Raw genomic sequence first — 17495 nt, 5'->3', positions numbered from 1 at the left:
CTTTGACACACTGATAGGGAACCCCTGAGCTGGAAAGCTTTCTTGGCCCAGAGCAAAGTTTTCATTGGGGACCTAATTAATTGCCTCTTATACTATAGAACATATGCATTCATACACTGCTGCTGTAGATGGTAGCTGTTGTAACTAGAGTCTGCACCCTTGAGCAAACACTTCTTTCTCTGAGGAGAAACATCCAACCTATCTTCCTTTTGCATTGTTGCCTTTTGAGATTTGTCTTTGAATTTGCTGATGAAACAGTTTTGCATTTATTTAAGAAAAAATAAAAAAGTAAGTTCATTTCCAAGTCTTCTTGTGGCCTATTATCCTTTGTTTCAATTGATCTTCATTTTCTAAACACAGTTTGTCTTTCAATTTTGCTAGGCTAGAACAGACAAGTCTGTTGGAGAAGAACCTAGCTGCGACTGAAGATATGCATGATAAGTTAAAGACCAACATAAAATCAATTCATTTCTTAAACCAGAAGGTAAGATGCAAACGGTTTCCTTCCAACGGTGTTTTATTTGTGTTTTCCTGGAAATCAGGATACAAGGGAACAAAAGGGGCTAATGCTGATTCGAACGCAAAGGGGCTGTGTGTTGCGTTATGAAGGCAAAACCTGATTTACTCCATAGGGCTTACGCAAGGATTCTTGTAGCGCCGCCTACTGTTTTTCCATCCAAAGTTGCAACCGCCATCATTAGTAAGGGCACTTGCACCAGCCCCATCGAGTTGATTTTATATAGTGTGGTGAGCCCGAAAGCTTGCCGAGCGCAGCGAGCCCCACGAGGGGACGTGGATTGCTTTACATATATTCCGCGTCCCCTCGCGGGGCTCGCAGCGGTCGCCACGCTTCAGGCTCGCCACACTATATAAAATCAACTCAGCGCCGATGTGGATAGTGGGGGTATGAAAAGGTCGGGAGGAGGCGTAACGCGTGCGCTCGCCACTCTTCTGGATGATGTGGATAGTGGGGGTGTTTTAGGAACACATTCACACCTGCAATATCATACATCTGACACAGTAATGACGACATGTGAACGAATAACTGTAATTTACTGAATAAATAATAATGAAATAGCATATTAAATAAACTAATCACAATAATCACAATAAATAATGACAATATAGCAATGAATCAAGTATAACAACATTAATGAGTAAAAATCATGAACAAAAAAAGTTCATAAAACAGTCAATCTGCTTTTGGAAGGAGTGTAAGTGCGTGAAGGATGCGCTCGAATGGATTATCAGCACCCAAAGTTTTATGCCACATGAACTCCTGCAAGTATGATTGCAAATGGGGACGTGCTGTGCCTCTTTGGCACTTGTTGCGCCATTTGCAAGAGCCCCAAAGGCGCTCAATGTTTTGTGTTTGTACACCTGTATCTGGGTCCACAAAGTTATACCTGTGGTTAACTCTTGCATGATGATATCCAGCCTGTTCCAACTGGTCTGTATTGTAGGCCCACCAGCAACCTGAATAATTTGTTGTGCCCGGCTCGATGTAATTTATGGCCGCCATCAGAGTGGTGGCATCCCGTTTTGGCACCACAGTAACAAAGCACTGACCACTTTCACGTGAAATGCCGGGAAAACATCCATTGCTGAGGCAAAGTACGTCCAACATTACTCTTTCGCTTCACAAATAAACTTTCATCGACCTCAACAATCTGCCCAGGACCACCAATACACCACTGGAGCTGCGCCATAAGGTCCATGGTGCAGGCCTCCCGCATCCATCGATTGTACAGGACCACAGTTTTATTTGATAATTGCAGCTGTCGATCACAATAATCAATTGATGTGAGCTCCTCTGCCCTTCCTGGTTGACAAGGTCATAAGGTCGACACATGCATTATGTCGACAGTCAAAATGTCAACATGGGTTTTTTGCTTTTGTTTGAGCCGGCATATGCCGACAGGCAGTATTTCATGCCCTACCATCCACTAGGCTGTGGAAGGAGAATAGAATAATGTGCCAAGCATAGCAAGGCACCGTGCCCGAAGCATGGCGAACGCAGCGGTGCACAGATACAGTGCCCATGTCCACTGTGTCAACATGTGGGTCAAAACCAGTGAAAAACCAATGTCAACCTTTTGACTGTCAACCTTGCCAATGTCAACCTAATTTATGTGTTGACCTTATGACCCTGTTAATGTTAGCCATGTTGACCTTTTGTCTGTCTAATAGTTTTACCCATACCTGTTACAACAAAGGTATATCCAGCTGCTCCGGACCACAAATCCCCCAGTGCTAGCCACAGAGGAATTCTGCAGATCCACCACCACTAAAAGGCCACTATTTGTCTAGGCTCGTGTCACATGCCAAGGATTTGAAGGTCCTTGCAGATCGAAATCTCATGATGTCAACTCTAATGAATAGACCTTGAGAAAAATAAAGTGAGAACGCGGTCATTATTCAACCAAAACGGTGAACAAGTAGCCAGAGCTACTGTATCGTCACACATCTGAAAGCCACAACATTTCTCTGTACATTGCCCCCGCCGTACATTTCCTGCTTTATGCTAACCTGTCAATGAAAGTTTGGATTTATATTTGCAAACTTTTAAATCCCCTATCCTCCAGTGTATAGATCAAAAGAATATCTTAGGTTTCTTATTTCAATATTTGATATAATAAAACAGAGATTAATTCCCCTTTGAGTCCTTAACTGAATAACAAAGCACATTCTGTATCATAATTTAAAGCTATTCCTTGTCTTTAATACACATATAGATTTTTTTTTAACTAAATACATTTAAGATCTTGAAAATGAAAAATAATAAAATCTTTTTGACAATAGTTTTTTTTCTAATAAAAAAATATGTATACTGTGTGTGCGTATGTATGTGTGTATATGTGTATATATATATATATATATATATATATATATATATATATATGTGGGCTTTTTTAACGAAGGGGGAGAATGAGCCAGTTCCATTGATAGTGGCTGATCATGAAAAGAAACCCCAGGAGCATAGGCACACTATAAAAAGCTTTTTCAGGAAGTCATTATGCTGTTGAGGGAATAAGAAAAGTTAAGTCAGAGAGTTGTGAAATGTTCTCATTATGGGTCATCTTGGTAATTATCTGACATCTACAGATGAAGTCACTTCTTAATCAAAAGAATGAATCATTACTGATATTGATTCAGACCAAGATGTTTGAAATAATGAGTGTAGTAACTCAAGTATAAATTCAGCAGTAATTTTCAGCAACTTCTCTACTGAATTTTCATACTAAATAATAATGAAATATCTCATTTCATTTCCTGCTAATAGTCAGAAAATGACCATGCCACTGCAAACCAAATTGTCCCTGCATAATCAGCATGTTCGGTCGTAGCTGAAGAAAGGTCGCTAATGTTTACCGTCTCATGGATAGTGTGCTATAATTACCCAGTCCGCCAGTCCGCTTGCGGACCAGACTTACGGGTACATTATAGCGTGTATTGTTGTGTTTAGACATAAAAAAAGTGACATGATCATTATAAACCTATTTGTAAGCAACAAAATGATAATAGTCAGGAAAGACCACGATTTATAAAGAGACGCCGTTTGATACCGCAGATGTCAATCTTTTGGCATTGTGCCTTAAGAGATATTTCAGATGTATTTTTAAATGGTGCAGTCAGGATTTATGTAAAGCATTATTATTTTCTAGATACAATTGAAATAGCAGATTGCAAAATGTTGCTTGAAGTGAAATATGGATGGGGTATCTGTCACATAAAACTTGACACGTTAATATGCACCAATTTCAAAGTAACTGTTCTTATGATCATACAATATTCTAATAGAAGGTACTTGTTTTGTTAAAACAGCATAAACTTCTGGCACTAATATACAAAAAAATACCACAATTGTAAATATAAAAATATATACATAATTATTAATATAATATATGAAAAATTAGTAATTCAAGCAGCAGTATTTTAATGGTAAGTGTATGGAAACGCATCCAAATCAGTAAAATTATAAAAAAAGAACAAAGATAAAAAAAAACTATAAAATACATACTAAAGTGCCATAAGAAAACATAACAGAAATTTCTGTAGGTAATATACATAGTAATACTGTAGTAATTAAGGTTGTAAAAAGATGTCATCTCATCGAGTTCAACCTTTTAAAGTCACATTGTAGAGTATCCACATCCTCTCCTGAGTTAATATCCTTACACAATTTTGTGTTGTCCGCAAATATTGCAATCTTACTCACTATGTACCTACCTATATCATTAATGAATATATAAAACAAGGTGGGTCCCAATATTGAACCTTTTGGGACTCCACTTTGGACCTTACCCCAGCTGGTGTGTATGCCATTTACCCCCACTCTCTGTCCCCAATGCAGCCAGTTTCTAATCCAATTACACATTTTATCTCCTATCCCTAAATTACCTGATTTATTAATAACCTTTTATGAGTATTACATCAACATATTTCCCTAAGCCCACCCCCCTTACTGACTTCCTCATAGAAGCTAATTAAATTCATCTGATATGATCTTTTTTTTACAAACCCATTCATATCACTTTCTCCTGTTCTAAGAAATGTTGGATACTAGCTCTTATTATTCCTTCTAATGTTTTCCCCACAATGGACGTAAGGCTGACTGGTCTATCATTTTCAGGGTTAGTTTTGCTCCCTTTTTTCCATATTGGTACTATTTTAGCTATGCACCAGTCCTTTGGTACTGTCTCTGAGAGTATTGACTAATTGAATATAAGATATAATGGTAGTGCTATATCAGAACTCAATTCTTTTAGTATCATAGGGTGTATTTAGTATTCAATTGGGTGTGCCTATAGAATACCAAGACTGTACTTGCAAACAGTAAAACACTGCCGAAGTTGAATGGAAATGGAAAAACATTGACCTTGGACTATGCTAAAACTTGCACTGTTTTTCCTATGCTTTATTAAAAAACTTAGTTCAAAAGTAGAGTAACTATAAATTTTTTGTCAAATCGAGCAAAACACCTACCGTATATTATTGGAGGCTAACAAAAGCCTATGGGACAGATTATGTGTCACATACATGTGTGTGTGAGTGGCACAAAAAGGTTTAGTGATGGGTGTGAGGATATGGCATTGCACATAAAAAAAAAACTAATTAAATATGTGGAAGGAAATTGCTCAATTTAACCAACGAGCATTGCCTATCAAGAATCCAAATGATAGTCAAATATGTAGACATCTACAAAGATACTGTTAGGCAGGTTTTGCATCAAGATCTTAACATGAGAAAAGTTTGAGGTAAGATGGTTCCGAGGCTTCTCACTGCTGAGAAAAAGGAAAATGAAAGAACATTTGTTAGAGATATTTTGGAACAAATTCAAGCAGATACACATATTTGAGATAAATTTATTACCTGTAATGAAACATGGAGTTTTCAGTACAATCCTGAGACAAAACACCAGTCCATGCAATGGGAAATATCATCTTCATCACCAAGAATGAAAAAAGCATGTCAAATCCAAAGCCATGTTAATTGTTTATATCAAGGGTGTTATATTGGCAGATTTGGCACCAGAAGGTGCAAAACAGTGAATCAACATTTTCTAGACACTTTGCATGAAGGGAGAGAACAGAGTTGTAAAAAAAAAAAGACAATGCACAACCCCATACAGCTCTCTCTGTGAAGCCATTTTTGGATGAGAAACAGAATACCGTGCTACAGTAGAAACCCCCCCCCCCCCTACTTTCCAAAGTATGATTATACAGTATATAAACTGATACAGGTTGAGTATCCCTTGTTCAAAATGCTCGGGACCAGAAGAATTGTGGATAACGGATTATACTGTATTTTGGAATATTTTTATATTTTAATGAGGTATCTTGAGGTATCTTGCATTTATGTTGTATAAGCACATCAAACACATGAAACACACACAAATATATTTTATTTGTGCGTGAAACAAGGTTTTAAGACATGAAACAAAGTTTGTGTACTAAGTTTGTGTACTATTCATGTCATAATCATATTTAGTGCCAGTTACATGTTATTTCCCCAGTAGTGCCAGTTACAGATGTCCCCAGTAGGTTTTTAGCAAAAAAATCAAAATAAAAGTACATTCTGGAGACTACGGTTTTCAAAATTATTTGGATAACGGATATCTAGATATGGATACGGTCACTGGGCCACCAACATGTTGGTCGACAGTCATTAAGTCGACACAATTAGGTCAACATGCATTTAAGTGGACATGAGTCTAGGTCGACATGCAGGAAGGTTGACATGAGTCTAGGTTGACATGGGTTAGGTCGACCTTTCGACTGTCGACCTAACCCATGTCGACCTAATGACCCTGCAAACCTAACCCATGTCAACCTAGACTCATGGTGACCTTCCTGTATGTCGAGCTAAATGCACGTTGACCTAATGGTGTCGAACTAATGACGGTCGACCAACTTGCTGGTGACCAACTGATCCACACCCTTTGTATAAGGGATACTCAACCTGTACTCTACAGTCCTGTGATTCATAAAGGTTTGGGAACCACTGCACCCGTGCATCATTTCAATTTTCTTTTGATTAAATTTGGTCTTATTCAGAGCAGTAGAACGCACTGCAGATGTCAGACGCCGCCGCCGTGCAGTCGCCTCCCCGTCCTCCGGGGTGCACGGCGGGCGGTCCTCTGACGATCAGGACGTTGCTCAGCAACGCCCCGAGCGTCGGCAACGTCCCGAGCGTCGGTGACGTCACGCCCGGCGTCCGAGCATCGGGGCGTTGCCTGGCAACCACGTCCTGCTGCCCGGCGTCCTTCTCCGCCGCGTCATCACCTCGCGCGCGCACAGTCTGCTGCACGCACGCTTCTCCTATAAATGGAGATTACACAGTCCAGCAAGCCGCTGGTTATAAGATTGCTTAGGCACCCTCGGGTGCCCTTCTTGTTTTCTTCAGCCCATACTGCAGTTCCTTCCCTGCATAATACCCGTGGTTTCTCCAGCTCCGGTACCCGGATTTCTTCCCTGCCTGTGGTCGGTGGATTCTGCTACTCTGAAGTTCCCAGCAGACTTCTCCTGGCTTCTGGCTTCCTGCAGTCTCCTTGGAGACATTCCGGTCTTCTGCCTTGGGTCCTGAGTGGTATCGTTACGCACTCCGTATTTCCATTTCTTTCTGCTGTATCGTGGTTTATTATTTTGTGTATTCTTATCAGTGCTAGGTTCAGTGTGCAGGGGTTACCAGGGCTCCCGTCCATTCCTTTGTCCATTTCCCTGCCACCTGTCTCGGCCACCGGGGTCATTTAGTTAGCTCTCCCCTTGTCCACCTCGTTCCTCCAACGGTAGGTTGTGGCCACCACCTAAAACGCTTTGGAGGGCACCGGAGTTGTACAGGCTTAACCCGTGCTTCAAACGTGGCTGCCGTGCGAGAAGATTTAGGGCCTCCGCACCTACCGTGGGACGTACTGGGTGACAACGGAGTTAGGGGCCGAGACAGTTTCCTTCCTACCAGTGCTGATCATCTCCACCTCTGGGTCAGTCACCTGCCCTCACTACTACCCCATGGGCCTCTAGGGCTATTGCCCTCCATTACCCTGTTGATTCCTCTGTGGCCCATGTCGACCGGTGATGATTACCAGCTAGGACCCATTTAGCTTCACAGTTACCGGGTCTCCTAGCACGTCTGAGCCGTCTCGATACCACCACTTTGGGGTTCCCGGCACCTTGTGCCTAACAGCAGACCCCTCTGCAGTGGAGTGGAGATTAAAAAAATTGGCAACCCTGCTGTTAAACAGAAAGTGCTTTCATAGTGCATACATTTTATTGGAACACACTAACAATGTACATGTGCCAGAATGTACATAAATGCAGGCATATCACAATGACCTCTGTATACTGTGTCTGTAATCTTGTAATCTAGATTTAGGGACACAGACAGGAGATTAAAACATTTTTATCAGAGGACCTCATCAGGAGGAGCTAGGCAGCACACACACCATACTTGCCTACTTTTGCAGAGTTTGTACATTCTTCCTGTGCTTGCGTGGTTTCCTCCGGGTACTCCGGTTTCCTCCCACATTCCAAAAATATACTGGTAGGTTAATTGTCTCCCAACAAAATTAACCCTAGAATGAATGTGAGTGCATGTACATGTGGTAGGGAATATAGATTGTAAGCTCCACTGGGGCAGGGAACTGACGTGAAAGTTCATATATTCTCTGTAAATCGCTGCGGAATATGTGCGCGCTATATAAGAAACTGATAATAAAAATAAATAACAATCCTTCCACCGTGTCAAAACACTATAGTTTGATTTATAGGGGAAAATTTAACAAAGGGATAATGCTGAAATCACAGCTGCTTTCAGAACACAGCAACACAATCTAAACATCCCCAGGAATTAAGAAGATTGCAGAAGCAGTACCCATAGATTTCTAGGAAGGCTGCTAATTTGTTACGTTTTCCACGATCCCGAATGTGTCAGCTATAGTCACTCTGTACTCTTTTGGAGCTCCCATCCTTGCATAGGTTTTTTTGGTAAGTTCCAAATATATGTTCTACTGTACTATATTAGAAAAGAGTCCTATCTGTCTTGAACAAAACAATGGTTATGGGTCAATGGGTCCAAGGGCATAACTACCATAGGTGCAGGGGGGCAGCTGCTATGGGACCCAGAGCTGAGAGGGGCCCACTTTGTCTGGAAAAGTATCATGTGTTGTATACATTTTTCAGCATTAGGTGAGAAATAGGGGCCCTTACAAACTTTTGCTATGGGGCCCACATGTATCTAGTTACGCCGCTGAATGGGTCAACCCATATTAGGTCCGACAGGGTTGGAAGGTCGACACAAGCAATAGGGTGACAATGGCTTGGTCACAGTCAAAAGGTTGTGCCTGTTTTTTTGTCCCGAAGGTCAACATAGTCTAAATGGACACAGTTAAAGAAGTGTACCGCATCTCATCAAATGGCTCGCTGCAGTCGCCATGCTTCGGGCACAGTGCCTCACTACGCTTGGGACACTATTCTATTCTCCCCCCTACGCCCTAGTGGATGTTGGGCATGTAATACCGCCTGTTGGCACGTCGGCTCAACAGAAAGGAAAAAAATTATTTTGAACTTTTGACTGTCTACCTAGCAATTGACAACCTAATGCTTGTGTCGACCAGCCAACCCTGTCAACCTGAGCCATGTCGACATATTTCACACGTCGACCTAAGTAGTGTCGACATTTAGCGGTCGACCCAATGAATGTCGACATTCACCCAATGCATGGCTTCCCGAGGTATGGCAGTTTGGCCTGGATCACTGGCAGGGAAAGGGTTAATAAACACTACTTAGGTGATGCATTATTCTTTATGAAAATAATCTGATGTCTACGTTTATTGCCCTGAAATGAAGGACAGAGCTTCACTGGAAACCTCTGCAACAAGTGAGCTATTAATTTGTGAGTTTCCATCTCACAGCCTTGTCTTACCCAGAGTGGCTGTTAGAAAGTGATAAATGGAAGTGGAAATTGCAGAGATGAATAGATTATGTTTTAATTTTAGATAAAGATAAGTGACACTAAACCTGATTCCAATTATTACTGCTTTTATTACTATTATTTTAAATATTCCTAAAAGGAAAAGAGAAGTATTGAAACCCTGCACACTGATCATATCAAATACCTAAAAAGCTTTATGAACTTTACATTATTGTCCTTTATTCTGCAGAAGAGATTCAATAGCTTGTATTTTATTCCTTTTAAACTAGAGAATGATCTTTTTAATTAACATACAAATTGCTAAATACGGCATTTGAGTTATATCTAATAACTAATCTTTATATCTCCCTATGATATTATAACCATTTTAAAACTGTAACTTTATCAAAGCACATAATAAAGGTAGGAGATATATTATACATTAACGATCAAAGCTTTAAATATATATATATTTCTAAGTCTTATGTACAGACGGAGCCGGGCTCCCTCTTGCTGGTGAATCGCCAGACTGTCACCGCTGGAGATCCGCCAGCAGCCCAGCTCTCCACGCGCATCTCAGTTTCCGTGCGGCGGGGCGAGGGGAACCTGTCCGTCTCCGCTTCAGGGAGACGGACAGGGTTAGGGGGGGGGGGGGTGCGGGGAGGCGATGGGGACCCGGGGGAAGCGGTCGGCAGGGGACATCTCGTGCGCGCGCGTCCCCTTTCGCAGATACAGATGGCGGGTGGCGGGGGATGGCGGCTGGCGTCGCCATCGCCATCCCCTGCAAACAAGCCTGGCTCCAGTACTTAATAACATACCTTAATGGCATATATACTATAAGTACTGTAATATATATATATATATATATATATATATATATATATATATAGAGAGAGAGAGAGAGTCCTCTGAGCTGCTGTGCACACTCCTAAGCAGAAGGGGGGGGGGGGGTGCTCAAGCCACAAAAATGGTAATGTAAGGAGCAGTTAGAAGCAAGCACACTAGTCTTTTTAGTAGAAGATGAAAAAACTTTATGTAAAAAAAGGCATCAATCCACACTTGCAGTACAGACAATGAATCTTGTAGAAGAATACATTTGCAGAGTTTAGAAATCCATACTTTACATGTGACAAAAAGACTGCAAGGACGCCATGTTCGAGCTCGAACATGGCGTCCTTGCAGTCTTTTTGTCACATGTAAAGTATGGATTTCTAAACTCTGCAAATGTATTCTTCTACAAGATTCATTGTCTGTACTGCAAGTGTGGATTGATGCCTTTTTTTACATAAAGTTTTTTCATCTTCTACTAAAAAGACTGGTGTGCTTGCTTCTAACGCTCCTTATATATATATATATATATATATATATATATATATATATATATATATATATATATATATATAGACGTCCAGGAATCGGCACTCCCAGTAAAGGTAGATAGCTGTAGCCGGTGCCCTCACAGGATAGGGTATGTAGGTGGAGATGGTGCGGCACTCACGGCAAAATAAAGTCACTCTTACAAGAGATGTGATCAACTTTTCAATTTTTATGGAAAAATTGTCATCAGGATAATACAAACAAGCATACAGTGGTCTTATATAGGTGCACATCAAGGTGAAATCAGGAGGAAGGGGTGGGGAAACCACACCCTCCCACTGGTTAAGGCTGACGTCATTAGCAGAGGCGTCGGCTGAAAGTGACATAAGCATTACCATGGTAATGAGTGAATACAAAAGCAAATGAATAAGAAAATGTTAAAAATAGCAAATACAAGAAAATTACAATACAATATAGTGTAACACGGATAATAGACAATAGAATGGCATCAAAGCAATGATATCAATGGATTCTTTAAAAAATTCAGCGAAAGATGGAATATGTAATTTGTTCATTCAGCCCTTTAGGGGCGATGATACCAAGACGGTGTATCCATCGCGCCTCACATTGGAGCAATTTCAATGCCCGGTCGCCGCCTCTGATAGACGTCGGAACACAGTAAATTATGCGGTAGCGCAAACTAGACACAGGATGTTTAAGTTCGGCAAAGTGCTGTGCCACCGCTTGCTCACTTTTGCCCGTAGTTAGGGCTTGTCTGATGGAGCACCTGTGCATGGCCATACGTTCTTTAAACATATGTGTGGTTTTGCCAATGTATTGCAAGCTGCAAGGGCAGATAATTTGATAAACCACGTATAAAGATGCACAGGTGAAATGATGCCGGATTTTGATTTTTTGGCCAGTGTGTGGATGGGTAAATGTATCACCGTTTAGTAAATATTGGCAAGTAACACACGTACATCTGAAACATCCCTTTTTCACTGGTGCCAACCAGCTACGATCTGGGGTTTCAGGATGATATATCACATTGGTTTTAACAAATTTATCTCTGAGGTTACTGCCTCTAGAAAAACAGGGCATAATACGTTTGTTGATAAATGGTAGAGTTTTATCTTTTTGCACTATTGGCCATTGAGATTTGACTATTTTAGTAATCACACCAGAGTTCACATTAAATTTATTCACCCAGGGGATGACTTCATTGACAGTGTCAGTTTTGATTTTTGGGGGTGCGTAATGTACAGCGGTCAATCTGCATAATCCTATTTTTACAGTCTAAGAGGTATTTAAGCGCATAGCCTCGTTGTGCAAGTCTCTGGATTAGATCATCGATGCTCTGAACAGATCGATGATCTAATCCAGAGACTTGCACAACGAGGCTACTCTACATGTGCGGGAGTTCTCACCCTCTGCACGGGCACCCGTTCAAGTAACACAGCTGTACCTGTCAGCTGAGGAGTTGCCGGACCAAACAACCAGTATATATATATATATATATATATATATATATATATATATATATATATAAAAAATGTTGTTAAAATTGTTGATATTGATTTTCTTCTCTTGTATATCTGCTATTTTATTTTTTGAGTGACACTGTACACCTAATGAGTGACTTTGGTCAATGTAAACAGACAGGTAGCATACTGTAGCTGTTCTGCTTTTAGTTGTATTTTATGTTGATTTAAAAACTAAAGCTAAAATGCTGAAACTATGGCCCTGATTCTAATTGACTGGGTAAGCTACGAAGCTCACAGCTTACCGAGTCCATGTAATGCCGCCCTGCCGCCCACGCCCATGCCCCCTGCCGCTGTTTGCGAGGGGATGTGCCCACAGCCAGAAAAATCATTTGATGGTCTGTGACCGTCGAATGATTTCTCCAGGGCAGTGGAGACTGACTGTGGGCTTCTGGCCGAAGACAGGGCGGGCTGCCACAATCCCATGGGAACTCCCAGCATTATCATTTGGATGCCCGTGAAACGCTGAACGTTCACATGAGCAACATTCAACTCCACTGCCTCACTCCCCCAGGCTACATCGCTCCATGCAAAGTGCTTGGCAACTATGCAACTCACCCAGTCCGTTTGTCCAGGGACCCTGCACATTTGTATAAATCATTATGCACATGCGCAGTAAAAAAAACATTGGTATCCCGTGCGAACACGGCGTGGACCGAATGAATCGGAATGACCCCCTATGTGTAAAATTTGTTTTAAACAATTTCTGAGTGACTTGCTTACATTTTCCAGGAATGCATTGTTCCAAAAAGTAACTGTGAGGGAGATGTATCATTCTTTATGAAAGTAATGGACAAGAGTGGGGAAGTTGTCCATATCAACCAATCATATCCTACCTAACATTCTATAGTACTTAATAGATACTACCTCAAAGGTAATTGCTTGCTATGGTCCACTTCTTCACTTGTCCATGCCTTCATTCTTCAAATCAGATGGTGATACATTGGCCACAATATCGAATACAAAGTCAAGGAGCATCAAATAATGATTTTGTCTTTCTTTCACCCAGCTGAATGAATTAAACCAAGAAAATGGATGTTTGCGGCAGCAGTTAGAAGATGAGAAGCTTAGATGCCAACAGTTCGAACTTAATTTGCAAACATGCAATCAGACACTCTCTAACCTTTTTGCTCATGTTAAAGTTAAAGATAAAGAGCAAAGAGATTCCCTCTGGCTGGAGTCCCCGCGTAAGAATGTTCTATCCGTCAACCATAACGGCTTGCCATATCAGAACTCGGGGTCTCAAAAACCGTTACAGTTTCTCTCACAACAGAAAGAAACCAAACTTTCAGAGAGGGACATGGGACAGATAATGACGCAAGATTCAGAAGACAAAACATTCTGGATACAATGTGTTGAAGAACTTTCTGGTCAGCTACAAGAGAACGCGGAGCACTGGACAGAAAAAATGAATGGCCTAACGGATAAATTACACAAATTTAAAGGAACACTTAAAAAATGAAAGATTAGCACAGATTAATATATTTTTGGATTTTAATTTTATGCTTTTGATAAAAAAAATGTTTTTATATTTTACAGAAACAATGTAAACATAACATGATAAAATAAAATCAATGTCATAATTACTGAGAACAGGTATTGAGTTAAGTCAAGGAGTAGAATGGCATAAGAAGTCTGTACAGTATGATATATTGCAGTTCTTGGTGAAAATCAATCCAATTATCTGTACTTATTCCAAGAGCATTGGATGTCTTCTATCGGTTCTAATGATCTGCAGTCAATACCCTATAAGTTAAGAGTTTTGCAGGGTACACTTTGGATGATATGTCAGAGTTCAATTGAACGTCTGACATGTAAGATTAAAAAGAGTGCTAAAGAAATATATAATAAGTTGAAGAGTCTGTGTGTGTGTGTGTGTGTGTGTGTCCGTCGCATTGCAGACACACCGTGGCACTCAGAGACACCAAATTCAGCAACAAGATACCTCTGGACCCGGTGGTGTGCACCTCGAAGCCCTTTTTGGGAAATTTCACTTAGAAATGTAAAAAACACCAAGTTTTAATTTTCCTTCATTGATGTTCTGGGGAAAAGATCGACGATCTGGGAAACCGTTTGCGAAGGAACAACTCCACACCTGATTTCATTGCTGTCATTGAGTATGAATGACACATTCTAACATTATGGTGAAGGCTTTAAACAATTAGGAAATAATTGAGGATATACATAAACCACACATAACACACATACACGTACGCATTGTATACGCACACACACACACACACACACACACACAACACACACATTTATACGTAGAGCACCTCACACACTTACACATTGGACAGATACACACACACAACACACCACATGCAGTACAATACAAATCAGTACACACTACAACACACACCCAAAAACAGTACAACAAACACACAGAACACACACACTTAAACATTGCCAGGATACGCACAGCACACTACACACACATATATACGTAGCACACCTCACAAACTTACACATTAGGCAGATACACACAACACACACATAACACACCACTCACAGTACAACACACACCCACATTCACTACAACACACACCCAAAAACAGTACAATACACAGAACACACACACTTAAACATTGCACAGATACACACAGCACACTACACACACAGAGATTTATAAATAGTACACCTTACACACTTACACATAGGGCAGATACACACAACACACACATAACATACCTCTAACAGCACCACACACCTACACTCACCACACACACCCAAAAAAAGTACAACACACACAAAACACACACTTAAACATTGCACAGATACACAAAGACACAACACACACATACTGTATATACATAGCACACCTCACACACTTACACATTGGACAGATACATACAATACAACACACACAACCACATACACTACAATACACACACAAAAACAGTACAACACACACAAACACACAGAACACATTAAAAATAATTTGCCGTTTATTTAACAGTCTGTACCGGCAAATAAAAACTGTACCTAATGTACCGTTTCTACTTTGTTCCCCATATCCGTCTCTCCAGTCCTCCAGCCTGTCACTGCGCTCCCGGGCCAGTTGCACTGAGCAATCTTTGTCCCGGCCAATGCACCCATTGTTCAATACAAAGTGGGTACACTGCACTCACCCTGTTGGTCAGTTGGATATCAGGCATAATTGGTGTTTGGTACACCTACAGGGGGTCCCCAGTTGATGAGAAATTTTCACTACAGTATCATGGTGTTCAGGTGTTCTTTTAGGGACCCCTTTACAATCCCGTTGGTCTCTTCTCCTGGAGCCTACGGTCTCCCTCAGTGATTGACTATCATTAAGGGAGACCATAAGCTCAAGGAGAAGAGACCTACAGGATTGTAAAGGGTCCCTAAAAGACCACCTGGACCCCAATTGGAAATCCCCCTATGTTGACACTGTGACCGTGACACTGTAGTGAAAATCCCATCAATTGAGGGCCCCCTGTAGGTGTAACAAACACCAATTATGCCCACAATATCCATACCCCCACCTATAGATTTGTTTCACAACCCACCCCATCCAAACAATTATCAGTTTGAATCAGAACTTATTTTTTAATCCTACTTTCATTTCTTGATTGTACTTCTATGTACACTTACATTTTTTTTTCACGATTTATTGAGTAAATTGTACTCTTTGTAACATGGCAATTCTTTTTCTCAGTCTTATTCTTCAACTTCTTACACTCAAACCTTATCAATGCACCCATTTATGATTGTGATGGCTGGATCAGTGGATTGGCCCGGTGGGTGTAGGGAAGAATTTGGCCCATTGCACCCATTCCCAGTGGTGCATTACAGTGGTGCGGGTGGTGTGTGTCGCGTCATGACATCATGTGGCCAGGCCCGCGGACCTGCTCCCACACTCAGGGGCTGCCCCACTGTTTGGTAGAGATGCCCGGTGCATGTGCTTTACAGATCCCCTGACCTCAGAGACTGCTGCAGGCAGGTTCGGTGAGGGGAGTGGCAGTGGCAGGGAGCAGTGAATTTTTAATTAATTATGGCGCGGTAAGTAACGCCCACCCCGGTCCCCACGCATTCAGCGCCTGTAATTACACACCCTAGAAACTGTACCATTGAAAGTATAGAAATGGAGGTATGGCCACGTCCCTTTCTGATTTTGTACCGATTTCTGACCCTCAGATGTTGGAGGATATGTCATACAGTAGGTGCTACATCTCAGGAGTGGATGTGGAATTCATCAACACATACAAGTTATCAACTCAGGAGTGTTGTGTTTCAAACAACAACACCACACCTGATTTCATTGCCGTCATTGAGTATCAATGCAAACACATTCTAACATTATGGTGGAATCTATAACAAATTACAATCTTAGGTCTTTGGCACAGCATACTGTAAGATGACATTTTTCAGCAATTTAGGAAATAAAGAAACCCCAAGGTTTTCCCGGGCAACGCCGGGCGGGTCAGCTAGTATATATATATAGAGAGGTAGATGGCCTGGCACTCCCTCAGCTGGGATTCAGTACCTGGGTGCCTTCTGGAACAAACAGGTAGTCTCGTAGGAAGGAACAGACAGCGGCACTCCAAGGGTTTTCAACAGCGTGGAGTGCCGCTTTCTGTTCCTTCCTACGAGAATATATATATATATATATATATATACTGTATGGGTAGAAATTTTTTTTAAGAACAAAATGTTAAAAGCAATCTTTACAATCCTTTTAGAAGGTTTTTTTGAGAAAGTTCCCGTTCTCAGCACTGTCCCTAGTCTTACCCTATTCCTTTTGCAGTATTCCTAGTATTCCTCAGCCAAGAAGTGGCTGTCCGCTGTGAAGGACTTGAGCTCTGGGAGGCTAGTAGGGATTGCCTCCTAACACGGAACATACAAATTTTTGAACATCTGACATATCGTGAGCCGTTGGCAGCTATGCACCAGTGATATGTCTTTGAACGGTGTATTTTGCAGAAAAAAACGTATATAGTTCATTGCGTGTTACTGAGCCTGTATACGGAATTTCATACCTCCCAACATGACCCTCTCCGGGAGGGACACATTGCTCTGCTCCTGCACTTAATGTATGATTGCCATCACCTGTGCTGAAGCACCTTTCTTATCAATGAACCTGTTCAACACAGATGATGGTTATCATGCATTAAGAAGAAAGTCCAGGAGCAGAGCATTATGTCCCTCCTGGAGAGGGTCATGTTGGGAGGTATGGAATTTAAAGAGTCATGTCAATGCAAAAAG

At 41.3% G+C, this 17495-nt stretch overlaps 1 protein-coding gene across 2 annotated transcripts in view; it reads left to right on the top strand.

Moving 5' to 3' along the window:
* The window catches only part of LOC146080243 (uncharacterized), a 332057-nt gene extending 317950 nt beyond the window's left edge, over window positions 1-14107 (top strand). For both annotated transcript variants that reach the window (XM_083187285.1, XM_083187284.1), the window contains 2 exons: window positions 382-484; window positions 13276-14107. In XM_083187285.1, the coding sequence (XP_083043411.1) occupies window positions 382-484; window positions 13276-13728 (556 nt within the window). In that variant the 3' untranslated portion in view covers window positions 13729-14107. The remainder of the gene's footprint in view (window positions 1-381; window positions 485-13275) is intronic.
* The last annotated feature ends 3388 nt before the right edge of the window (window positions 14108-17495 follow it).

This window comes from Crinia signifera, chromosome 5 (assembly GCF_055691185.1).
Source record: "Crinia signifera chromosome 5, ASM5569118v1, whole genome shotgun sequence".
Classification (NCBI taxonomy): domain Eukaryota; kingdom Metazoa; phylum Chordata; class Amphibia; order Anura; family Myobatrachidae; genus Crinia; species Crinia signifera.
This window is presented reverse-complemented; position numbering and strand designations above follow the sequence as displayed.